Genomic DNA, 27931 nt, shown 5'->3' on the forward strand with positions numbered 1-27931 from the left:
TTATAAAATCTATGAGAAAATAAAATATATTTCCACAGTTATTCTATTTAACATTATTTCTGTGCATTAGATAATCTAAACAAGCAATTTTGATATACCTAAAGCAGCCCACCAATGTGATGTCAAGGGGAATTCCAACATAACTGCAATAGAAAAAAATGTTTAATTTCAAAACATGCATTTTTATATTTTACTCAAGAAGAAATACGTCTGTTTAGTCAAATTATATCCACCCAACAAGAGAAGGTTTATCCATGTTCATGAAATCATGTAGCCCCAAGTTGTACTTCAGTCCTGGTCAAAAAGGTCATTTGTTAAGTCAAACCTTTACAACTCTTCTCCTAGAAATAATGCTGTGAATTGTGAGGTTCTCAGGTCAGCTCCCAAAGTTGATTTTAAGTGATGATCCTCAGGCTGTCCTGAATCCTCAATGCCTAGTTCCCTCAGGAATTCCAAACCACTTCACTCTGAAGTCACTTCTGTCCAGTAGTCATTTGTTAACATTTTCTAAGTGCCACATGTTAGATCATTAACTCACAACTTTTCTAGGTCCAGAACCTATAGCTCATTTCAACCCTGAGGATTGAACCACCTATACTCCAAGCCCTTTTACAAATATCAGTGGCTGTCTTGCAGAGAAAATTAACCCCAAGGTAAAATAGAGCACTTCAGAAGCAGAGTGATGGGGGCGGGGTGTCCAGTGATTCTTTGAGTTACTGAGGGAGGGTTTGTGTCTGTGGAAACTAATACTAGGCGATGAATATACGGGCATTCTCTAATAGCAGTGAAGCTGGGAAGTTGTAGTTGATTTGGAAATTGTGTGTTCTTCAGTTGGAGACAGATTGTACTTTTTTTTTTCTGAGACAGAGTCTCGCTCTGTTGCCCAGGCTGGAGTGCAATGGTGCGATCTCGGCTTACTGCAACCTCCGCCTCCTGGGTTCAAGCGATTCTCCCTGTCTCAGCCTCCTGAGTAGCTGGGATTACAGATGCCCACCACCATGCCTGGCTAATTTTTGTATTTTTAGTACAGATGGGGTTTCACCGTGTTGGCCAGGCTGGTCTTCAACTCCTGACCTCAGGTGATCTGCCCACCTCAGCCTCCCAAAGTGCTGGGATTACAGGCGTGAGCCACTGTGCCTGGCAGAGACAGATTATACTATCAATAGATCAGGGCACTGAAAATATGACAGTGATTTAAGTTGGTCATAAATAATAATAAACTTTGAATTATAACCTGTGGTTGGTTATCACTCATATTTTGACTGATATGCTTTAAAAAAATAAGGCAGTATAGTAAGGGAGAAAAAAAATAGGGTGGATGAGTAAATTTTGAGTGGATAGGTGAACAAATGGATGAAATATTCATTTACTGAGTAATTATTATCTGCTAGACACATGTCAGACAATTTCTCATTATCTAATTGAAACCTCATCAGGTTTCCCCCATTTTGTAGAGAAGGAAACTGATGTAAGAGATGTGACTTGTCCACAACTACCCACCTAGTAAAAGGTAGGATTGGAATTTGTATCCATTTTCTTCTCACTCCAAAAAGCACGGGTAGAAATAAAAACCACTTAATCCAAGAACTGGTATTTATTTTAAAATAACTATTGTTGGACAGGTGTCTGTGAATCCCCCCAGTCTTTGATCAGTTTCTGCCCTCAGGGAAGGATTTTGGAGGAAAAATATGTCTTACAGGGCAAACCTTGCCCAGTTGGTGATAAGTTGAATGTGAAAGGGAAGCATCTCTATTTCAGTTTAGTTCTGAATCAGATTGGATCTTGAGAAAGAAAAATGATGCAGGGTAAACCAGGGTAATACAAATAAAGTTTAGCTAATAATAGTATTATACCAATGTTAATTTATTAGTTTTGACAATTGTACTATGGTTATATGAAACGCTAACATTAGGGGAAGCTAGGTGAAGGGTACATGGGAACTCTCAGTTATATTTTTGTAACTTTTCTGTAACTCTAAAATTATTTCAAAGTAAAACGCCTTTAAAAAAGTTAAAAAAAACCTCCCTGAGAAGAGTGGTAGAAAAAAATTTGGCTGGAAAGAGGGATGAAGACCTTTCATCTTCAGTTTTTATCATTTAGCTATCATACAAGAATATGCAGACAACAAAGTTCTACTCAGGAAGTGGTTTACGTCCAACATCTGTTTTAATACATTTTCCTTGTTTCTGTTATTTTATTCTGCTTACCAGTTGAAGTGATGGCAACATGAAGAATAGTTACTGAAATAGCATAATCCCAAACCCATTCTTCCACAACTGGAACAAAAAGCAATCCACAAACAAAGTAGGTGACCTCTGTTGAAACTAAAATAACTGCAAATACAAGGAAGAATATAATTATTGAGGACTAGAGCAATGAACATTCTGAAATACAACTAGTAACAAGACCAGGAAAGCTTACTTTGAGAAGAAATTTTGCTAAGAATTTTTTAAATGTTCCATTTCCTAACAATCCTCAAATTTGGATAAAACAATTAACATATTTTATCTTTTAACAGTTTTAAGATTTGTAGAAAACTACAATATATCATTTCTGTTTCACATTCTTTGTGTTTAACATTTTAGAAGTGAAATACAATAAAGAAGTTACAATATAACCAATATGTGCAAATCTGTAATTGGATTGCAAATCTCATTTTAAGATATGTTAAAAACTAATGAAAAAATCCAGTTCTGAGTTTTAAGAAATGAAAAAACATTAAACCAAATGTAAGAGTTTATTGAACTACAACATTTGTCTGATACCAAGCACTGCCTAACTTGGAAATGAGTTCCTTTGTGTTTTTGTAATAAAATGCTTCGTTCAGATTGTCACTTGGGAAACATAACTGATAACCATGGATGAAAGAAAGTCTCATAAATGACAGGTATGGATGGAGACACTCTTCTAAATCCACTGGTTGTGACAGAGTATTTTACCTGAACATGTATAAAGAGCTAGATATTTACAGGTGAGAACCACAAATCTCTAAGAGCCCTGAACACGTGATGGGTCAATCTTTTGCCTCTTGTCTTTGATATGGATCTTTAAGACTATCATGTTTTCAAAAGAGAGAGCCATCAGACTTTAAAGTGACAAATATATGTGATATACCACCAAGGTCCCTTTGTAAATGATACCACTTTCCATAAAAATTACCTTTCTTTCCTCTTAAAACACAGAAAATAAGTGATATGTTCATATAATTCAGGAATAAATAAATCTAAGCAGACAAACTATATTTTTCAAAGCAAAAAATAAAATAATCACCTTATGTCCTACTGTGCAGAAGTAATTTATTATCCAGCAAGCCAGTGATTGCAGTCAGTGAGCGAGGCACCAAGGAAGCAAGCCCCAGGTGCAATCTTTTTAAAGGCCTCACACATATTCCTCTTCAATTCTATTTAACTTAACAGGTTTCAAAAGTTAAATTCAGAATTCATACTAACTCCTTTTCTATTGCACAGGAATTCCTTTGATCAGTGGAAATCAGTTCAGCATGCCCTGCCACCTAATATCCAGGAAAGAACTGTCCTGTTGTGTCATATTGACAACATCTCTTTCCATCACATTTCATTCCTCCCTCCCCTACTGGTTTATAGAATCACTACATTATTGTAGGGAAAGAGAGATGCCTCTTTTGTTAGCATTTAGAGATTTTATAGGTTAACTTGAAGGTGCTTGGAGATAGTGATTTTAGTCTTGTACAAGCTGTATTCATGTATATTAATAGAGAATACTTATGCTTTGTTTATGATAGGAAAGAAAGCATGACTTAAAGGAAGTAATACAAAATTTGAAGTCAAGATAACAGCATTCTAGTCTCGCTTTTACAGCTTAAGAGTCATAAGACCTTGTCGGGGCACGGTGGTTCACACCTGTAATTCCAGCACTTTGGGAGGCCAAGATGGGAGCATCACTTGAAGCTAGGAGTTTGAGGCCACCCTGGGCAACATAGCAAGACTCTGTCTCTAAAAGAAATTGAAAAAAACTTAGCCTGGCATAATAGTGTGCCCCATAGTCCTAGCTACTCAGGAGGTAGAGATGGGAGGATCTCTTGAGTGCAGGAGTTTGAGGTTACAATGAGCTATGATCATGCCACTGCACTGCACTCAAGACTGGGTGACAGAGTGAATCTCTGTCTCTTAAAAAAAAAAAAAGAGTTGTGGAGTCACTTCCAAGATGGCTGAATAGGAACAGCTCTGGTCTGCAGCTCCCAGCGAGATCGACGCAGAAGATGGGTGATTTCTGCATTTCCAACTAAGGTACCTGATTCATCTCATTGGGACTGGTTGGACAGTGGGTGCAGCTGAGCTGAAGCAGGGCAGGGTGTCGCCTCACCCGGGAAGCACAAGGGGTTGGGCAATTTCCCTTTCCTAGCTAAGGGAAGCCATGACAGACTGTATCTGGAGAAACGGTGCACTCCTGACAAAATACTGCACTATTCCCACAGTCTTAGCAACCGGCAGACCAGGAGATACCCTCCCATGCCTGGCTCGGCGGGTCCCACACCCACGGAGCCTTGCTCACTGCTAGTGCAGCAGTCTGAGATAGACCTGTGATGCTGCATCTTGATGTGGAGAGGGGCATCTGCCATTGCTGAGGCTTGAGTAGCTCACAGTGTAAACAAAGAGGCCTGGAAGCACAAACCAGGCGGAGCCCACCACAGCTCAGCAAGGCCTACTGCCTCTATAGATTCCACCTCTGGGGGCAGGGCATAGTAGAACAAAAGGCAGCAGTCAGCTTCTGCAGACTTAAACGTCCCTGTCTGACAGCTCTGAAGAGAGCAGTTGTTCTCTCAGCACGGCGTTCGAGCTCCAAGAACAGACAGGCTGCCTCCTCAAATGAGTTCCTGACCCCTGTGTAGCCTGACTGGGAAACACCTCCCAGTAGGGGCCAACAGATACCTCAAACAGGTGGGTGCCCCTCTGGGACGAAGCTTCCAGAGGAAGGATCAGGCAGCAATATTTGCTGTTCTGCAGCCTCCACTGGTGATACCCAGGCAAACAGGGTCTGGAGTGGACCTCCAGCAAACTCCAACAGATCTGCAGCAGAGGGGTCTGACTGTTAGAAGGAAAACTAACAAACAGAAAAAAATAGCATCAAGATCAACAAAAAGGACATACACACCAAAACCCCATCTGTAGGTCACCAACATCAAAGACGAAAGGTAGATAAAACCACAAAGATGGGGAGAAACAAGAGCAGAAAAGCTGAAAATTTTAAAAAACAGAGTGCCTCTTCTCCTCCAAAGGATCACAGCTCCTCACCAGCGAGGGAACAAAACTGGATGGAGAATGAGTTTGATGAGTTTGATGAGTAGGCTTCAGAAGGTTGGTAATAACAAACTTCTCCGAGCTAAAGGAGCATCTTCTAACCCATTGCAACGAAGCTAAAAACCTTGAAAAAAGATCAGATGAATGGCTAACTAGAATAAACAGTGTGGAGATGATGTTAAATGACCTGACGGAGCTGAAAACCATAGAATGAGAACTTTGTGATGCATGCACAAGCTTCAATAGGTAATTCCATCAAGTGAAAGAAAGGACATCAGTGACTGAAGATCAAATTAATGAAATAAAGTGAGAAGACAAGATTACAGAAAAAAGAGTGGAAATAAATGAACAAAGCCTCCAAGAAATATGGGACTATGTGAAAAGACCAAATATACATTTGATGGGTGTACCTGAAAGTGACGGGAGAATGGAACCAAGTTAGAAAACACTCTTCAGGATATCATCCAGGAGAACTTCCCTAACCTAGCAAGGCAGGCCAACATTCAAATTCAGAAAATAGAAAGACACCACAAAGATACTCTTCGAGAAGAGCAATTCAAAGACACATAATTGTCAGATTCGCCAAGGCTGAAATGAGGGAAAAAATGTTAAGGGCAGCCAGAGAGAAAGGTTGGGTTACTCACAAAGGGAAGCCCATCAGACTAACAGTGGATCTCTTGGCAGAAACCCTACAAACCAGAAGAGAGTGGGGGCCAATATTCAACATTCTTAAAGAAAAGAATTTCCAACCCAGAATTTCATATCCAGTCAAACTTCATAAGTGAAGGAGAAATAAAATCCTTTACAGACAAGCAAATGCTGAGAGATTTTGTCACCACCAGGCCTGCCTTACAAGAGCTGCTGAAGGAAGCACTAAACATGGAAAGGATCAACAGGTACAAGCCACTGCAAAAACATGCCAAATGGTAAAGACTATAGATGCTATGAAGAAACTGCATCAATTAACGGGCAAAATAACTGCTAACATCATAGTGACAGGATTAAATTCAAACATAACAGTATTAACCTTAAATGTAAATGGGCTAAATGCCTCAATTAAAAGATACAGACTGGCAAATTGGATAAAGAGTCAAGACCCATCAGTGTGCTGTATTCAAGAGACCCATCTCATGTGCAAAGATGCACATAGGCTCAAAATAAAGGGATGGAGGAAGATCTACCAAGCAAATGGGAAGCAAAAAAAAGCAGGGGTTACAATCTGTCTCTGATAAAACAGACTTTAAACCAACAAAGATCAAAAGAGACAAAGAAGGCCACTACATAATGCTAAAGGGATCAATTCAACAAGAAGAGCTAACCATCCTAAATATATATGCACCCAATATAGGAGCATCCAGATTCATAAAGCAAGTCCTTAGGGACCTAGAAAGAGACTTAGACTCCCACACAATAATAATGGGAGACTTTAACACCCCACTGTCAATATTAGACAGATCAACAAGACAGAAGGTTAACAAGGATATCCAGGATTTGAACTCAGCTCTGCACCAGCGGACCTAATAGACATCTACAGAATTCTACACCCCAAATCAATGGAATATACATTCTTCTCAGCACCACATTGTACTTATTCTAAAATTGACCACATAATTTTAAATTATATAAAATTTAATTTAAAATTAAATTTTAAATTAAAAACACTCCTCAGCAAATGTAAAAGAACAGAAATCACAACAAACTGTCTCTCAGACTGATCTCTCAGATCACAGTGCAATCAAATTAGAACTAAGGATTAAGAAACTCACTCAAAACCACACAACTACATGGAAACTGAACAACCTGCTCCTGAGTAACTACTGGGTACATAACGAAATGAAGGCAGAAATAAAGATGTTCTTTGAAACCAATAAGAACAAAGACACAATGTATCAGAATCTCTGGGACACATTTACAGCAGTATGTAGAGGGAAATTTATAGCACTAAATGCCCACAAGAGAAAGCAGGAAAGAGCTAAAATTGACACCCTAACATCACAATTAAAACTAGAGAAGCAGGAGCAAAGAAATTCAAAAGCTAGCAGAAGGCAAGACATAACTAAGATCAGAGCAGAACTGAAGGAGATAGAGACAAAAACCCTTCAAAAAAAAATCAATAAATCCAGGAGCTGGTTTTTTGAGAAGATCAACAAAATAGACCACTAGCAAGACTAATAAAGAAGAAAAGACAGAAGAATCAAATACATGCAATAAAAAATGATAAAGGGGATATCACCACCAATCACACAGAAATACACACTACCATCAGAGAATATTATAAACACCTCTATGCAAATAAACTAGAAAATCTAGAAGAAATGGATAAATTCCTGGACACATATACCCTCCCAAGACTAAATCAGGAAGAAGTTGAATCTCTGAATAGACTAATAACAGGTTCTGAAATTGAGGAAATAATTAATGGCCTATCAACCAAAAAAAGTCCAAGACCAGATGGATTCACAGCCGAATTCTACCAGAGGTACAAGGAGGAGCTGGTACCATTCCTTCTGAAAGTATTCCAATCAATAGCAAAGAGAGAATCCTCCCTAACTCATTTCATGCTAGGATCATCCTGATACCAAAGCCTGGTAGAGACACAACAAAAAAGGAGAACTTCAAGCCAATATTTCTGATGAACATCAACGCAAAAATCCTCAGTAAAATACTGTCAAACTGAATCCAGCAGCACATAAAAAAGTTTATCCACCAGGAACAAGTTGGCTTCATCCCTGGGATGCAAGGCTGGTTCTACATACTCAGATCAATAAAAGTAATCCATCATGTAAACAGAACCAATGACAAAAACTACATGATTGTCTCAATAGATGCAGAAAAGGCCTTCAACAAAATTCAACAGCCCTTCATGCTAAAAACTCTCAATAAACTAGGTATTGATGGAACGTATGTCAAAATAAAAAGAGCTACTTATGACAAACCCACAGCCAATGTCATACTGAATGGGCAAAAACTGGAAGCATTCCCTTTGAAAACTGGCACAAGAAAAGGATGCCCTCTCTCAGCACTCCTATGCAACATAATGTTGGAAGTTCTGGCCAGGGCAATCAGGCAAGATAAAGGGTATTCGATTAGGAAAAGAGGAAGTCGAATTATCTCTGTTTGCAGATGACATGATTGTATATTTAGAAAACCCCATCGTCTCAGCCCAAAGTCTCCTTAAGCTGATAAGCAACTTCAGCAAAGTCTCAGGATACAAAATCAACATGCAAAAATCACAAGCATTCCTATACACAAGTAATAGACAAACAGAGAGCCAAAACATGAGTGAATTCCCATTCATAATTGCTACAAAGATAATAAAATACCTAGGAATCCAACTTACAAGGAATGTGAAGGACCTCTTCAAGGAGAACTACAAACCACTGCTGAACGAAATAAAAGAGGACACAAACAAATGGAAGAACATTCCATGCTCATGAACAGGAAGAATCAGTATCGTGAAAATGGCCATACTGCCCAAGGTAATTTATAGATGGAATGCCATCCCCATCAAGCTACCAATGACTTTCTTCACAGAATTGGAAAAAACTACTCTAAAGTTCACATGGAACCAAAAAAGAGCCCATATAGCCAAGACAATCCTAAGCAAAAAGAACAAAGCTGGAGGCATCACGCTACCTGACTTCAAACTATACTACACAGCTACAGTAACCAAAACAGCATGGTACTGATATCAAAACAGCATGGTACTGATACCAAAACAGATACATAGACCAATGGAACAGAACAGAGGCCTTAAGAATAACACCACACATCTACAACCATGTGATCTTTGACAAACCTGACAAAAACAAGAAATGGGGAAAGGATTCCCTATTTAATAAATGGTGCTGGGAAAACTGGCTAGCCATATGCAGAAAGCTGAAACTGGATGCCTTCCTTACACCATAGACAAAAATTAACTCAAGATGGATAAAGACTTAAATGTAAGACCTAACACCATAAAAACTCTAGAAGAAAACCTAGGCAATATCATTTAGGACATAGTCATGGGCAAAGACTTCATGACTAAAACCCCAAAAGCAATGGCAACAAAAGCTGAAATAGACAAATGGGATCTAATTAAACTAAAGAGCTTCTGCACAGCAAAAGAAACTATCATCAGAGTGAACAGGCAACCTACAGAAGGGGAGAAAATTTTTGCAATCTATCCATCTGACAAGGCAAATATCCAGAATCTACAAAGAACTTAAACAAATTTACAAGAAAAAAACAACCCCATCAAAAAACGGACAAAGTGTATGAACAGACACTTCTCAAAAGAAGACATTTATGCCACCAACAGACACATGAAAAAAGGCTTATCATCACTGGTCATCAGATAAATGCAAATCAAAACCACAATGAGATACCATCTCATGCCAGTTAGAATGGCGATTATTAAAAAGTCAGGAAACAACAGATGCTGGAGAGGATGTGGAGAAATAGGAACACTTTTACACACTGTTGGTGGGAGTGTAAATTAGTTCAACCATTGTGGAAGACTGTGTGGTGATCCCTCAAGGATCTAGCACGAGAAATACCATTTGACCCACCAATCCCATTACTGGGCATATACCCAAAGAATTATAAATCTTTCTATGATATAGACACATGCACATGTATGTTCACTGAGGCACTATTCACATAGCAAAGACTTGGAACCAACCCAAATGTCCATCGATAATAGACTGGATTAAGAAAATGTGGCACATATACACCATGGAACTCTATGCATCCATAAAAAAGGATGAGTTCATGCCCTTTGCAGGGACATGGATGAAGCTGGAAACCATCATTCTAAGCAAACTAACACAGGAACCGAAAACCAAACACTCCATGTTCTCACTCATAGGTGGGAGTTGAACAAAGAACACTTGGACACAGGGTGAGGAACATCACACACTGGGTCCAGTCAGGGGGTGGGGGCCTGGGGGTGGATAGCATTAGGAGAAATACCTAATGTAAATGACGAGTTGATGGGTGCAGCAAACCAACATGGCACAGGTATACCTATTTAACAAGCCTGCACATTGTGCCCACGTACCCTAGAACTTAAAATATAATAATAATAAAAAAGAGTTATAAGGTGTTGAGCAAGATTTTAACTTTTAGGTCAGTCTGTTTTCTTCTCCATAAATTGGAATATGGAGTTTTATTTATCTCAAAAAAATTGTTGGGAGGATTTTAATGTAAAATGAAAGGAATTTGCAAACTTTTCTCTGCAATGCAAAGGAAAGATATTAGTAATTGGAGTGTTTTAACTGGACTCACACTTTCCAGTGTCCTTGCTAAAACTGATCTCCTGGGTGACAAAATTATTGAAACCTACACAAAACCTGACCATAATAAATACATGCCAAAGTCTCTGAGATTACTCTTATATTTTATTAATATCTCTGAGATTAGACAGGTATAGATTCTCACAGCAACAACTTTGAAGAGTTATGACATTTATCTCCCCAAACCCAAAATTAAAGATCTAATACGCTAAGGATTTATTGATATCTTTGTACAAATGTTTGTGTTTCATGAGAGGAAAGGACGACTGTAAACTCTGCCAGGCATTTTGGAGATCTTCACTAATCCCTGCTATGTAAAAGTTCATCACTAATCTCTGCTATGAAAAAACACAGCCTTCTTCCATAAGCCTGTGATATTGCCCTTTCTTTATTGACTGACCCAAAGACTAGAATTAAATAATGACAGTTGAGTGTTCAATCTCTCCCTCTACCCAAAACACACACATGGCCCATACTTGACTCTTTACTGGGACTGTTTTCTTTTTAATCATTTGTGGATAGTGTTGGTAAAAACTAGGGAAGGGCCTGAAAGAAAGTTAAGATAAAGTCTTAGACCTCTTGTATCTCAGAATCGAAGTATCTTGTTCTCACATATGCTTTGCTATCCAAAATTGAATCAATAATGGCACCAAACAAGGCTGTACTAAAGCTTTTTATTTGAATTCAGTAACTCTAACTGACCAAGTTTCCTATACAAATTATAGTAGAAATCCCGTTTCATTGGCCTCCAGCAATTTTTCTATATTTGCATATTTGTACCCCAAAAATATTCTCCAGTGGTTTTCTAATGAATTGTATTGTTGAGGGAATTGACAGTACATTAAAAAACAAGAATAGGGAAAATTTTCACAAAATATTAAGAGTAATTACTGTCTACAGAATGTAAGTATGCGATTTATTTTATTTTTCTCCTTTCTGCTTGTAGATATTTTCTAAGCTTTCATTAATTAATATGTTTTATGATAGAAAACATTAAAATTTTACTTTTCTGAAGATGGGGCAAACTCACCATGAAGCTCCCCCAAACAAGAATGTTTTACATATATTCAAGGTACATAGGTGTGAAGGTTTACAAACACACCAGATATTAATTAATAACTATTCAAAAAAATGCCAAATTTAAAAGAGAAATTTTGCCTTAGTGTATTCTTTCTTACTGTTTATCTTCTGCAACAAGTTCTATACTATTTTGGGAAGAAAAATAAAACCAAGCAGAAATGTACAAAGTAGAGAATGAAAGTTCTCTGTCATCCCAGATGGGAGATAACAGTTTGTTGCATAATTCTCCAGACTTCTTATCACTGACACCATGTATTTTACTTTATGCTACAAAAATGAAATTGTATTATATGAACTCTTTTTCTGTATTTAATTTTCTATTTTATATCTCACAAATATTTTTCTACATCAGCACATTAAGTCATTATTCTTCCTTTTCTTTAAAAATAATGAACAAAAATTTACCCCCAATACAATGAAATGAAAATTTATATAGGAATTCTCATTCTTCTCCTCCACTTATTCCATATTACTCCACCTCCAAGGAATAGCAACTTTAAAATATTTGATGGCACTTTTCCTAATTTTTGAAGTCAGATAAAATACATAGATGACTGCGAGACAGGCCTGATATTTAAAATTTTAATTAAAAAATAAAAAATTTATTTTTAGTGGCATTTAGTTCACTAATTGATAAGAATTTAAAATTAAAACAATTACCTTTATAGTTTATGTTGAGCCATGAGGGATTTGTTTTGAAATCAAATGGTGCCAGGACATTCAACTCATGCACCCTAAAGATATTATAAATGAAAACAGTTTACTCTGAATGAGGCAGTTCATAACTGCACATCAAAGTGATGCACATTACTATTCCCATGCAAGGATAAGTCATGCGATTTACCCACGTTGTGGCACATTTCAAAACTGGCTGAAATGGGAAGGAATCAGCAATGAAGATAATAATCTCTATAGAATCTTTTTCTGACTCAAACATCTCACTCTTCTTGCTAGAATTACAAGTTGTGGTAACAGTTACAGCAAAATTTCAGATCGATCATTAGGTGAGAGGGTAAAAAGGTAACAAGAGACAAGGCAATGTCTAGTTATGAAATGTAAACTCACTTGAGGACCAAACCAGTAGTTCTTCAGATGTAAAATAGGTTCACCTAAATGGTACTATAGCATATTTTTTTTAACATTAAGTGAGCTACTGTAGCAGTTAGAATAAATTAATTCAATGCTAAATACATCTCATCATGGACATATTTTTGAAATGTAATGTTGAAAAAAGTTATAAAATGACACCTATTATATGATACCATTTATATAAAAAAAACTTGCTAAGCAGAAAAAAATGAAGTGAGCTAAAAAGAGTTTTTAAAAACTGGCTGACTTGGATGACAGCCAAATAACATTTTGTCTATATTGTCTTCTTTGTCCAATTAAGTTCCACTTTGTCCACCAAGTGGACTTAATTTTATTTGATGTCTCAGCTAGAATCTTGGTAGTTCCTGCCATCAAACATGGAAGGAGAACGTAATACTATGGAGACAGCAGAGGCTTGAAAAACAACAAGATACAGGTTCTAATCCTGGTGGTGCTATAACCGTGCACTTGGGCAAGTCACCTAACCTCTCTGGGCTCAAATTTCCTATCTATAAATTGAAGAGATTAATCTCTGAGTCCCCTCCCTGTTCTAAAATCTGAGTCTATAAAGCATACAGCTGGACTTTATACTACACCCAAGTTTGTAGTTTTGTGCAGCTGGCCAACCAGTTAGCTACCTCCTGAAGCTTTAAGGTCTAATTACTTCAAATTCCTCACCTCTGACTCATGTTAACTACAAACCCTTGAAATCCCACGCTCAGAGAATCCTACAGAGTCTTGCCTTCTCCTTGCCCCAGGCATAGCCTCACCATCTCCAGTCCCAGGGAAGAGGCTGGGGCTGCATGTGAGCACCAGATACTTCCTCCCTGGGCTTGCCTGCAAGCATGCCGAATAACATTCTTTCCATTGCAAACACTGGTATCATTATTTTTTGATAGTTGCATATTGGTATTAATTTGCATATTGAAATAGAATTCCTTGCTTGCACAATAAAATTAAATTGTGTAAGCACTCAATTTCTAAGAAATCATTTGTAAATATACATAATGTATCTCAAGGCAACCAATATATTGGCAGCCAGAATCTGTAGAGACAAAATTCAACCATAGCAAGACAAAAAATTACCTGAAAAATAATGTTTTACACTTACATAAAAATGATACCATTAAAATACATGTATTATCCCATTTTGTCCTCATGATAACTTTTTTGGATGATTCCATTTGACAAATGAAGGCATTGAAATAGGAGATACACTGTGGTTTGGTCAAGATGATTCAGAAAGTCAGTAAGAACTTGGTTCAGAATGTAGGTCTCTTGCCTCCCAAAAGCTATTTCCAATATAACAGAAATTATTTAAATTGGATGTGAATGATCTTTAAGCTCCTTTCTTGTTCAAACCTTCTCTGATTCAATACCAGACCAGGGAGTAATGGGTTCACTTTCTTTCCATGAGCATCCTCCAAAGAGGTAAGAGAAACAGTCCTAACTGATTCTATCCGCCTTAAGATTGTTACTTTTATCATTTTCAGAGATAGAACATTTGCCTATTTTTACTTAAATAACGCAAGTAGGCTGGATGCAGTGGCTCATGCCTGTAATCCTAGCATTTTGCGAGACCAAGGCAGGAGGATCATTCGAGGCCAGGGGTTCAAGACCAGCCTCTTATCTCTAACAAAAATAAAAAATAAATAAAAGTAAGAAACCAAGTCTTTTTTTTTTTTTTTTTTTTTTTTTGAGAGGGAGTCTTGCTCTTTCACCCAGGCTGGAGTGCAGTGGCGCGATTTCGGCTCACTGCAGGCTCCGCCCCCCGGTGTTCACACCATTCTCCTGCCTCAGCCTCCCCCGTAGCTGGGACTACAGGCGCCTGCCATTTCGCCCGGCTAATTTTTGGTATTTTTAGTAGAGACAGGGTTTCACCGTGTTAGCCAGGATGGTCTCGATCTCCTGACCTTGTGATCCGCCCGCCTCGGCCTCCCAAAGTGCTGGGATTGCAGGCGTGCGAAGAAATTATGTCTTTAAAAAAATCTACATCCTCTAATCCATAAAGACATGTGAAATGTTAAATATAAACGTCTTTCCTATTCAATGTTAGCTTTTTAATTCTGTTTGAAGACAATGTGCTACTTACTCAGACATCACGCAGCCCATGCTCAGGGACACGTAGTACACAGTGTAGAACAGAATGACACATAGAAGAAACTTCTGCAAAACAACCTGTGGAGAAAACAGGCAGGAGGTGCAAGAGCCTGGGATTTTTCACATGGTCTTTGGTAACTAGTTTGACAAAAGATGATGAATCATTACTAGATAGTGTTGGCTAGCCTTGTATTGCTTAAGGACCCATGGGATGGGAATGACTTCAAAGTGCCCATCTTGGAGCTTCTTTAGTGGTGTAATTTTCTTAAGAGTCATGTGTCTTTGCGTTTGGTTTATTCTTCCTACCATGTATTGAAATCAATTAGTTTTTCTTTAATTTGAGCATTAATAGCCTCTAGATATTTCTAGATGATTGCTTTCATTTTGATCCAAAATAAGATGAATAATATATAGACTCTATACTAACATGTATTTTCAACCATGAAACTATTCTTATCTCTGTTAATATTAAAATTTAAATAACATTTTAATTTTTTAATGCATTAACTTACTATAAAATTTTACTTGTATAATCCAAACATGAGGATTGTACTACATGCCCAGAAAACCTACAAATACTAAATTTGTGTAAGACATTTGGAACCATTTTTAAATTATAATTTGCGAGACAATATATTTGTTGACAAACTTTTTTTTTCTTTTTTTTTTGAGACGGAGTCTTGCTCTGTCGCCCAGGCTGGAGTGCAGTGGTGCAGTCTCGCCTCACTGCAAGCTCCGCCTCCCGGGTTCACGCCATTCTCCTGCCTCAGCCTCCCGAGTAGCTGGGACTACAGGCGCCTGCCACTACGCCCGGCTAATTTTTTGTATTTTTTAGTAGAGATGAGGTTTCACGGCGTTAGCCAGGATGGTCTTGATCTCCTGACTTTGTGATCCATCCGCCTCGGCCTCCCAAAGTGCTGGGATTACAGGCGTGAGCCACCACGCCCGGCCTGACAAACTTTACATAGAGATACACTTACTTTTCCTGACAAATTTATAAAACACTAAATATAAAATAATATCAAAATAATATATTTAAAAATCATTTGTAGGAAATATTTGGAAAAGCAAGGCATAATTTTTGTAAATAATTAATTTTTCTACCTGAATTATAAATCTAGATTTTCAAATAATACTTTTCTCATAAGCAAATTCATTTGCTTTTAGTATTTTCTTCCTCAAATCTACACCCTACAGAGCCTATGGAACGTAACAATTTTCTAAAAGACAATCAGACCGTCACTTCCTCTGCTTGATATCCTTTTATGCCCTCACATCATTATCAGGATTTATTCCTCCATTTTTTTCATTGACAAATAGTTACTGGGCAGGGTGGCAATGCAAGGTAAATTGGATGTGGTCCAAGCCGTAGAGATGCAGTTGAGCTGTTGTTCTCAAATGTGCAAGCATCAGACTCACATTAAGTTCCTGTTAAAACACAGATTGCAGGGCCCCAGTCCCAGAGTTTCTGATTTGGTAATTCTGGGATGGGCTCCAGGAATTTGTGTTCATAACAAGTTCCCAGCTGATGCTGGGTCACTTGTACCTATTACCACACTTTGGGAACTACTGATCTAGAGGCAAGAATGAATCAAGAAATGGCTACAATACAAAGAGAAGAGGTATTATTGAGGAGGGTACGGAGTGCTATGTAAGCCCAAGCGAGACACCAGTAGAGAATGGGTGGGTTATGTGTGTGTGTATGTGTGCCTCCATGCACGTGTGTGATGGGGGCATGAACATTCCCCGGAAAATCCTTGACAACATTTACTGTAGGTTTTCTTGAGTTAAGGCATCACATCTGCATTACCTCATTTAATCCTTATAAAACTTCTGAGTGGTAGAATCCTTTTTTAGAGAGAAGAAAAATGAGGCTCAGAGAGGTCTTATAACTTTCTGAACATTTAACAATAAATTGTGGAGCTGAGACTCAAGCCCTGCTCTGACTCAACGCTTATGCTACTTACGATGAGCTGGGGCAGTGGCAGGGGTTGCCATAGGCACAAGAAGCACTTGCAAAGACCTAGGTGAAGCCAAACCTTGATGGAGAGGGGTTTTGGTGGGAGAGGTTTAAAGAGCTGGAGTCAGACGTGAAGGGAAGTTTATGCCTTAATGAGGAATTTTGCATGTCTCTGAAGGCCCTGGGGAGACTGAAAGATTTAAGGAGTAGTATAGACTAGAGAGGGGCCATCAGGTCGGGAAAGCATTTAAATGGATTTGCAATGGAAATGGAGAGGAGGACAAGTATGTGAACTATTAAGAAAACAGAATGGATAACTCGTGGGGGTTAAGGGAGAGGAAACTGTTGACTCTATCTCCCAATTTTCCAAACCAATTTTATTGACTAGATGGACAATAAGAGGAGCAGGATCAGTTCTAAATGATTAGAATGGCAATGATGATCTAGCCCAGTGCTGTCCGGCAGAAACACAATGCAAGCCACATATGTAATTTTAAATTTTTTAATAGCCACATTTATAAAAATTTTGAAAGGGTAAAATTAATTCTAATAATATTTATTTAACACAATGTATCCAACATATTAAGATTTTGACATAAATGAATCATTAAAAATAGAGATATTTTATGTTGTTTCTTCACACTACGTCTTAGAAGTACAAAGGTAATTTATTTACAAGACATCTCAATTCAGACTAGCTATATTTCAAACGCTAAACGGTCATGTGTGGCCAGTGGCTGCCACAGTGGACAAGACAGTTCTCACCTCTGCCCGTCCTCCAGCCTCATCTCCTCATCCTCTGCCCCAGTTGATAGCCTAACTATATTGACTCTTTATTGAAGGATTCCTATGTGACAATCACTGTATTCATATTTTCTCATTGTATTCACCCTTCCCTGTACCCCACCACTATATGCATACAGGAAAAACTTTCTGGGTTTGGTTGTCTTTCATTTGCATTTCACAGATTTGGAAACTGAGACAAAGAGAGATTAAGGAAGTAATCCCAGCTCATGTGGCCTATATGTGGCAGGGCTCCAGGCCAGACCTGCTGGATGTTTCCTCTCAACCCTGTGCTGTCCTGCCTCCCACCCAGAAGTTCACAATGAAAGCATGCTGAATAATCTTTATTTATTTATTTTGAGATGGAGTCTTGCTTTGTCGCCTGGGCTGGAGTGCCATGGCTTGATCTTGGCTCACTGCAACCTCCACCTCCCAGGCTCAAGCAATTCTCCTGCCTCAGCCTCCCAAGTAGCTGGGATTACAGGCGTCCGCCACCATGCCCAGCAAATTTTTTGTATTTTTAGTAGAGACGGGGTTTCACCATGTTGGCCAGGGTGGTCTCAAACTCCTGACTTCAAGTGATCTGCCCGCCTTAGCCTCCCAGAGTGCTGGGATTACAGGTATGAGTCACTGCGCCTGGCCTGAATAATCAATTTTAGTTCAACACTCTCTTTTTAAACGTATGAAAACTGTGACTTAGACAAGTTGAGTGAATAGCCCAAGGACACACCTTTATTTAGTGGCCAAGTTGAGATTAGGAAAATAACTATATTGAATTAACAAAGTAAAAGCACTTAATAATGCTGTCCAAATGAGGGAACATTATTTTATTATGATACAATATTATTGCTGCACTCTAGGAAAAGCCAATATATGAGACTCAGAATTTGTAGCTGTCTAGGTATTTGGCTACTGCCAAACTTTTTATTATGTTTTTAAATGTATTTGGATCCTGAATCAAATAAACTGTAAAAAATTATGACATTTATGAGACATTTTGGCTATTTAAACTTCACTGGATGTTTAATAATGTTAAAAAATTATTGTTACGTTTTTAAGGTAAGATAATGGTATGGTGTTTTTTTTTTTTAAGTCCTTATCTTTAAAGATGCATAAGGACATATTTGCAGTTGAAATAGTATAATGTTTGGGTTAGCTTCAAAATAAAAAGGTAAGAGAATAGCTGGAAATCAAGATGAAACAAGATTGAATAGGAGCTGATAATTTTGAAGCTAGGTGAGGGATAAATGGGATTCATTATACCATTTTATTTAAATTTGCATATGTTTACTTTTTTGGTAATAATTTTTTTTCAATAAATTTATTCAACCCATGAGCATCTTCACAAACTTTTAAAGCATGCTTTGATTAATACAATTTTGAGGAATATCCCTAGGGGATGTGGTAAGGGGTAACCTTTGCTTAATACCTGTATGTGCAAGACGCCAAGCAAGCCGCTTTGCAAACCTTATCTCCTTTAATCCTCACAACAACACTGCCAGACAGGAAGTATGATTCATCCTTATCATTGGAGCACAGAAGCTGGCGCTTTGCCTTCTTTGTTCCTCTGGGGTCAAGGACACACAGTTTCAGGGGGTTTACAAGTACTCTGGCCCATTGAGATGGTGCTGGCATGAAGAGAAGAGGATCACTGAGCAAGTTCATGGACTCAGCAAAGTCCTAGGGACCAGAGGATGGGTTGTTCTGCTGGACTATACAAGGGCAATGAAGAGGCAGGTAGCTACACCTACTAGCAAGGAGAAACACACGTTCCCCCATTAACAGCAGGTTAACAGGGCTCTACTAGGGTTTTGCCTGCAACCAGTGCCTCACCTTCCTTTTAGCTCCCTGGTGCCAGCCACAAACCATTCTAGGTAGTCTTCTCCTGCCTTCTCCAGCTCTTCTCCATACACGTCCCAAAACTTGCAGTCCAGTCTCAGCCTCTCCCCCAGCCACCTCCTCACCATCTCCCTCTTTTCTCCCTCAAGACCTGGTGTTCCTCAGGTAGATCCCTGCAGAGGCTATTCAAGCTCTCTCTGGGATTCTCTTTCCAGTCTATTGATGGAGCTCATTTTGGAAGTTGAGAAAACAAACGAGCACCCACAGCATTCAATGTTCCTCTTCATTGCTTTCCTGCTACGCCAAATCTAATTATCTGGCACAACATCACCTCCAATGGAGGAACTGGTAGAAAAGGAAAACACAAGCACATTTCACGTATTATCTTGTGTATATAAGGTCACCCGTGGGTCCTGTTATTTCCTTTGCATTCACTCCCCTCTTTGATGCTCCAGCCATACTTAAGTACTTCCTATTTCTGGAAAAATTCAGTGCTGTTCCCCCTGTCTAGAATTAACGGCTCCTCTCTTTGGAAAACTAACTCCCACTCATCTTTTCAGGTCTAAACTGATACCTCACTTCCTCCAAGAAGTTCCCCTGACTTCTTATTCTCTACTGTATGCTCCCTAACACTCTCTTTTCTCCCGAAAATTCCTCATTAGTCTGAAGATTTACAATATTCAAACACAGATCATTATAAATGCAATTTCTTTATTAAAAAGCTTCCACCTTTTTTTTACAATCCTATTCTGAAAGTGAAATAAATGTGTACCAGTCTGCAAGTTGTGCACATTTATGATGTAATGAATGTTTTTCCAAGTTGCTTTCAGAAAACGGTCTGCTACAACTGGTCTTTACATGTTTGTCATCTTTTTTGATCAAAATATTTTGATATCAGCCTTCCTTCCACTGCCCTAAAAAATAAAGCAGTTTTAATAAGTTGAAATTAAGAAAAGACTATACCTATGTAAAAGAGGATAGAGGAAAGAGCTATTGATTTGCGCTTTTAGAATCTCCCAAAACCACGAGCACTATCTTTGCTAGGGCTAGGCTGGAACCTGGATAGAATATGAGCATGTGCAGGTGGCATCCCTAAGGATTCAGAGCTGAAGTGGAGCCTGAGTACTTCAGCAGTGTAACTCACTTAACTGACTTGACAATTTCTACACTGGCTTAATGGGGCATAATTCAAAACGGAAAAGCTCACGTTCATTCCACTCTCCTGGAGTTGAGAGCCACCTCTCTTCATTCAGCTCTCAAGTTTTTCTTGTTGTTGCATTTAACAACACCCTAGTGGGATGTCTTCTAGATATTATTTTACAGTTCTGCAAGTAATTGCTAAAAGATACAGGGTCTACTTTTTCTATGCTGCTTACCTCATTTTATTTAAGAAGGGACTGGGAGGAAGAGATGTGTCCATTTGGCTCACTAATATATGTGTAGTGTCTGGTGTGGTTCCTGGCACACAGTAGGTATTCAAAGAATATAAGTTGTTGGATGATTCATTACAGTTTTAGAATTAATAGAAGGCTGGCCCTACAGGACATTCTGATTATTTAAGTAGAATCAGTTATGATTGGTCAGAGTCCAGGCCACACTGAACAGTACCCCAGATAAAAGCAATCTTTGCTGTACAGTGAGAGAGTCACCAATTAGGAGATAATTATCAAGTGTTGACATTCTGCCCAAAACAGTTTCAGACTTCCTGGGGATAAAAAGGAAGAGGTAAGAAGAGACAAAATAATCACACAGAAAATAATTAGAACAAGCAAGTATACCCAACATTTATATGACTCTTCACTGTGTACTTGCCTGGATGAGCTCACTCATCCAAATAAACATGTGGGTTAGTCACCTCTTACAGATGAAAAAACAGAGGCCCAGAGAAATTAAGTGATTTTCACAAAGCTAGTCACTGAAAGAGTTACAACTGTATATAAAATTTATTGAATCCTGGTCAGAAAGTAAGCTTTGTGGTTCCGATTACAGCTGGTCCCTGACTTACAATGGTTCAATTTAATAATGTTTCAAATTTACAACAGGTTTATTGGGACATGATCCCATTGTAAGTCAAGGAGCATCCATAATTGCTAAAAGTAATTGCAAAACTACCTCAAAGAAAAGGGATAAGCTAGGTTTCATGAAGATCTAGGCTCTTAGGAACAATCATAATGGTCCATACTCTTCATATTCAATATCTGCCCGCATACATGGCCTTTAAGTGGTTCACAGAGGTTATTATTCTCAACCCTGGTAACTGCATTTTAACAAACCTCTCAGGTTAATACAATGCAAATAGCTACTGAGGATATAGGAACTGGTCTAGGTGACAAACAGAAACCTAGGCCTGTCCTAGAGTTTCCCCTCAGGCAGGATTTCCACATGGGACAGCCACAGGTCTGGGTTGCCGAGTAAAATGGGCAAGAGACAAATTTCCAATTAAAATGAGCGAATATAATCTTTTACTTCACTAACAATAAAGAAACACATAGCCAAACTTCATAGACACTATTGTTCTATCAAGTTAGCGAAGACACTTTTTCTTTTTTAAAAAATGAATTACTTGTTCTGGTGAATGAAATGCATACTCTTCTAGACAGCCTTGCTAAAGATGACGGGGTATAGTGTCAAGCTAATGTGACATTATAACACATTTATTTCTCAATGACAGAAAGTGAAGACAAAATTTCCAAAGAACTTAATAAGTATTTTTCCCAAATTCTCACAGGCAGGAACAAGGACATTCTCCTATAATTCAAAACTATTAGTACACACAATAAATCCTACATGGATATAAAATATTACTGATACAGAGTTTATATTCAGATTTCCTCTATTGTTCTGAAAATTTGAGAATTCTAGAATCAATCATATTTTCACATGTTACATTTGGTGGTCATGTCTCTTTAGTAACCTACTCTGAATTTGTTTGATGATTTCCTCATGATCAGATTCTTTGGGGAAGAATTCTACAAAGGTAATATTGTGCATTTCCCATTGCATCTTATGAGAAGATGCATGATATGACTTTCATTATTACTGATGATCAGTTTGATCACTTGGTAAAGGTGATATCTACTAGATCTATTTTCACTGCACTGTTTATCATTTGTAATTAATAAGTAATCTGTGGGTGACACTTGAGACTATATAAATATCCTGTTCCCCCAAAACATTTTAGCCATTCATTAACATATCTCATCTGAATTAATTATTTACATTGGTATTGTAAACCGATGGTTTTATTATTTTATTTTTTCTTCTACATTTCAGTAGATATTCTTCCATAAAGAGATTTCCTTTCTTACCCTTGAACTTACCTATTAATTTATGTATTTATTATTTATTCATTTATTTTTGATAACCTATGGTCTTTTTTATTTTCTGTATGCCATAATTAATTAACATCATGATTCCTGTTAATGCTCAAATTATCCCAAGTTTGACCAATTTGATCACCTACCAGATACCACCTGTGTTCTTTTTACATATCCCCATCATTTTTGTACTTCCTTGCTTTATGACATTCCAATGGGATACTGTCTTTTTCATTACTACATTTTCATATACACTTTGGTCTGTTTGTGAGCTTTCTATTCGCTTCCATTGAGCTATCTACTCATGAATCAATACCACACTGTTTTAATTATAGAAGCTTTATAGTATGTTTTAATATCTGGCAGGCATTTGTTAAAAGGATAGAGCTTGCGTTAAGTATTCTTACCACACACGCATGCACACACAGGAAACCATCAAAGGAACACAAGGAAACTTTATAATGTTTACAAGGAAACTTGTGGAGGTGATAAATATGTCTATTATCTTAATTATGGTGATGGTTTCACAGGTGTTGCAAATGTTCAAATGTATAAACTTGTATATATTAAATAAGTGCACTTTTTGTATATTAATTTATTCCTCAATAGAGCTACTTAAAAAATATCTAGTAAGGCTAGTCACCTCTCCTTTTTTTTTCCTTTAGGGTTCTCATAGCTATTTTTATTTTTTCATATAAACTTCAAAATCTACTTGACTAGCTCCATAAAAACAACTTAGTTATTTTTATTGAGATCATGCCACTTATTAAAATGGAAATAAATGATAGCTTTATTATGTTTACGAGTACCACTCAAAAATGAGAAAAATTTCCAAACTTATTCAAGTCCACTTTTGTATCTTTCAGGAGTATGTTAATTTTTTTCTCATATAGATTTTACACACTTCCTGTTAAGCTTATGATTAAATAAATTCTTTTTGCTACTAATACAACTGAAGTTTCCTCTTCCATTACATTATCTAACTAGCTGTTGTTTGTGTATAGAAAGGCTTCTGATTTTTGTATTTAAATAGTCTATTACCTTACTAATTTTTAAAATTGTTTGTGTTAGTGTTTTCATTGATTGTTTTGGATTTTCCAGATACACTACAATATCAACTGTAAATAGAGATAGTTTTACTTCTATTTTAATTCTCATGGCTCTTTTGTTTATTCTGATCTGATTGAATGGAATAGTGTCTCTAACATATATATTTTATATGTGTGGGTATATATACACACACACACATACACACATATATATATATATTTTATATATATATATATATTTTTTTTTGAGATGGAGTCTCACTCTGTCACCCAGACTGGAGTGCAATGGTGAGATCTCAGCTCACCACAACCTCCATCTCCTGGGTTTAAGCAATTCTCCTGCCTCAGCCTCCCAATAGCTGGGATTACAGGCACATGCCACCACGCCTGGCTAATTTTTTGTATTTTTAGTAGAGACGGAGTTTTGTCATGTTGGCCAGGCTGTCCTGGAACTCCTGACCTCAGGTGATCCACCCGCCTTGGCCTCCCAAAGTGTTGGGATAATAGGCGTGAGCCACTGCACCCAACCCTAACATATGTTTAGATAGTAGTGGAGTTAGTAGACATTCTTGCCTTGTTCTTGGCCTTTCTGTAAATGCCTCTAGTATTCTCCAGTAAGTAATATACCAGCTTTAGGATTGGAATGTGTGTGTGCACGTGTGGTTTTATATGTGTGTATATATATATACATATATATATACATACATATATATATATATATACACATACATATATATCTGATCAGACAAAATCATCAGTTCTTATTTTATTCAGTATTTTAATCAGGAATGGTTCAGAAACAGTTGCCAATTTTTGTCAAAGGCAGTTTTAGCGTCTATGAAGATGAGTGAAGATGATCATATGATTTTCTGCTTGGATTTATGAACATCTAAATTATGTTAGTAGATTACCTAATATTGAACCATCTGTACATTTTTGGAATAAATGTCACTTGGTCATCATGTTTTATTTTTATGAAGAGTTCTTCGGTTCTGTTTGCTAATATGTTTAGATTTTTCTGTATTCATAAGTGAGATTGATCTATAGTTTATTTTTTGTACTATATATGGTTTAGGTGACAACATATTTCTTGTTTCATAAAACTTTCTTGTGGCTTCTCTTGTTTTTCTATACTCAAAAATGATTTAAGTAGCATTGGGAGTATATGATCTTTGAAGACTTAGGAGAATTCTTTTGTGAAATCTAGGCCTAGTCCTTCTGTAATAGCCTTCTCCATTTATTCTGTGGAAACTGGAAGCCCTTGTGTGATTTTGCAAAGCAGAATGTTCCCATTGCCTACAGTAGCTTCACTCTTTACAGAGCAAGTAGCTATATTCTCTAGGTCTGGCTCATATATCATCTTCTCACTCCACCCCTCACTGCAGGACAGAATAAATCTCTATCTTATTTTATTGCTTCCATAATATTATATTTGTCTTATAGATCTGATCATGTTTGTATTGTAGCATACCTACTTTTGGAGGTATACATTTCTTTCTCCAGTCTCTAAAAGACAGACACTGATTTGACCACATTTAATTCTTCAGCTCCCAAAATATTGGTCAGGCTTTCATAGGTATTCAATAAATGTATTTTGAATAATAATCATGGAAGGAAGGAAAGAAATAATTGAAGACAAGACCACTATAGTAGGAACCATAGTCTTTTTTTTTTTGAAACAGAGTCTTGCTCTGTCACCCAGGCTGGAGTACAGTGACACAATCTCGGCTCACTGTAACCTCTGCCTCCCGGCTTCAAGGGATTCTCTTGCCTCAGCCTCCCTGAGTAGCTGGGACTACAGGTGTGCACCACCACACCCAGCTAATTTTTGTATTTTTAGTAGAGATGAGGTTTCACCATGTTTACCCGGCTGGTATCGAGCTCCTGACCTAAAGTGATCGTCTGGCTTGGCCTCCCAAGGTGCTGGGATTACAGGCATGAGCCACCACGCCTGGCCAGAACCATAGTCTATTAATAAAATATGTGGACTCTCAGTCAGATACACTGGAGTTTCTCCGCCAGTTCATCACCGACAAGTGTGTGACATTGGCTGGTTACTTTCTGAGTTTTGTTCTACTCATCTACAGGTAAAGTTTCATAAGGGATTTGTATTCTGAACATGTATACAATTCTTAACATTAAGTACTGTATGTGCCCAGTAGATAATACTTTCTCTCTTACTTCTCCCCATAGGAAAGCATGCCTTGTAGTTCTTTAGACAATTCCTGGAGAAATCATGAGATATGACTCTCTCACTTGTAGAATCACAGCAAAGTCTCCATCCTACTGATAAGTAGTTCCCTCTGAAATTGCCTGAATGAATGAAATTCTCCAGTTCAGGTGAACAATTCTGACGATATGCAGGAATGTGTTGTGCTTCTGAGATTTTTACATTTGTTTTACAGAGGAAAGTTTCCATTAGTTTAACATAGTTAGGAAACATGTCGTCTACTGGAGTAGAATACATTGTATTCTGAACAATTTAGCAGTCCTCATACTTGGGCTTTCTTCCCAGTTCTTGTGCTATTTTCCCAGACAGCAAATTAATTAAATGGCCTTTGGCCATGACTCTTTCCCTTGAGTCAGCTTTTCTCTCATTTAAAGTATAGAGATAGGGGGGATTTAATTAGCCCAATGCCTGGCACATTGCATGCACTCAATAAATGTTTGTTGAGTATTCGAGTTATCTCTAGATGAAGGTCACTTTTGCCATTACTATTAATTTATGAGCATATCAGTAATTCTTGTGCTGATAATATTGACAGTGAACAAGCACTTAAAAGAAAAGTTAACTCATAACTTATATGGATGTATCATGAGAATTTAGATAGTCAACAACCTGTCTATTTCGAACATATTCACTATTCTTTTAATGTTCTAAGGCTGTAATTCTACACATGAAGCTCAGATGATTCTAAGATAGTGAGGAACTGCAGCAACTATCTGGATATTTTCCCTGCAATGCGTGTGTGTGTGTGTGTGTGTGTGTGTGTGTGTCTGTCTGGTCTGTGTAAGCCCCGACTAAATATAGAGCCCCCATTCTTTGTGTAAGCTACTTAAGAGAAAGGATTTTATCTTCTAATTTTTATCTCTTCAGCAGAAGTTATTATTGCTAGTTCAATCCCAAATCTATACATAAATTATGAAGTTTAAAAACCCCTTAAAAATAAGTTTTTTAAAAATATTTTTCCTGAAATAATGTTTTACTGACCTTGAAAATTTTTCTTAGCTTTTGTCATGCTCAACATTTCTCACTGATGACATATGTGGTGATGATGGCAGTGTAAAGAAAAAGCTTGAGGAAATACACACGGTGCTGATATTTTACTAAAATGAATGTAGCACTCACTCGTAATTATAATTTAATTTTTAAGTAAAAATCTGATTTTCCACTATCATTCCCTTAAGGCTGGCTCGTTATAGGCCTAAAGCCTGTGTGAATTTACACAGCTGCTTTGAGGCTTTGCATATTTCCTTGTTTTAGATTCTTTGATTTTTTTTTTAAAGGGGTATTTTTGCACTGAAGTAAAACACAACTATTAACACTAGCCTCAGGGGAAAAAGAAACTAACAAACCTACAGCTTGAAATGTTTCAACACTTTGCCTTTAAAATTTTGCACACTCTTCAGAAGTTACAAAAATAAAAGCCACTCCCTGCAAAAAAAAAAGAAAAAAAGATTGAGAACAAACTGTCATGATTTCAGAAAACGATAGCAGACGTGCAGGTGTTAATACCAGAGAGCTTACCTCCCAATAAAATGGTGCCTTCTAAACAGCCACTATTTACATGTTTTACAATCCTTTCTTGGGCTTGGGTGCCTTTATATTGCCCTATTACCACAAGATGCAAGCCGTGCAGCAGAATGTTTTCTGTATGGTACCCAGCCAAAAGTGAAACAAGTTGCCCACTGACAGAGAGGCCATTTATAGAACATATTCATTTACACCAGTGCTAGGCAGCAACTGAAAGGCAATGCAAAGAAATAATTTCTCTTTACCTTGCTTGGAGCAACTCTGACCTGGAGAGCCATGTACACATCCTACGTCAGGGAGGTGATGAAAGCCCCACTCCTTATAGCGATGACATCTGGAAGAAGACACAATTGTCACTGTGAGCTTTTCAATTACTCCTGGAGACTAAGTGTGAGACGCAGTAGT

The 27931-nt window shown here is 37.6% G+C and overlaps 1 protein-coding gene across 1 annotated transcript; it reads right to left on the bottom strand.

Moving 5' to 3' along the window:
- TMEM244 (transmembrane protein 244) lies at positions 1–27931 on the bottom strand. The gene is made up of 5 exons (XM_032158919.1): positions 27772–27931; positions 14817–14902; positions 12296–12369; positions 2208–2333; positions 1–143 (listed from the first exon to the last, which is right to left on the bottom strand). The coding sequence occupies exons 1-5, from the start codon at positions 27802–27804 to the stop codon at positions 76–78; spliced, it is 387 nt and encodes a 128-aa protein (XP_032014810.1). The 5' UTR covers positions 27805–27931; the 3' UTR covers positions 1–75.

The sequence above is a fragment of the Hylobates moloch genome, unplaced genomic scaffold (assembly GCF_009828535.3).
Source record: "Hylobates moloch isolate HMO894 unplaced genomic scaffold, HMol_V3 SCAFFOLD_2, whole genome shotgun sequence".
Lineage (NCBI taxonomy): Eukaryota > Metazoa > Chordata > Mammalia > Primates > Hylobatidae > Hylobates > Hylobates moloch.

Bases quoted from the DNA above. Each gene is read 5' to 3' on its own strand.
- TMEM244 (XM_032158919.1), bottom strand. From the start codon at position 27,804: ATGGCTCTCCAGGTCAGAGTTGCTCCAAGCAAG. The intron at 14,903-27,771 runs GTAAAGAGAAAT...TTTTCTCCACAG, and splicing joins TCAGAGTTGCTCCAAGCAAG to GTTGTTTTGCAGAAGTTTCT. The intron at 2,334-12,295 runs GTAATTGTTTTA...TTGTATTTGCAG, and splicing joins GCTCAACATAAACTATAAAG to TTATTTTAGTTTCAACAGAG.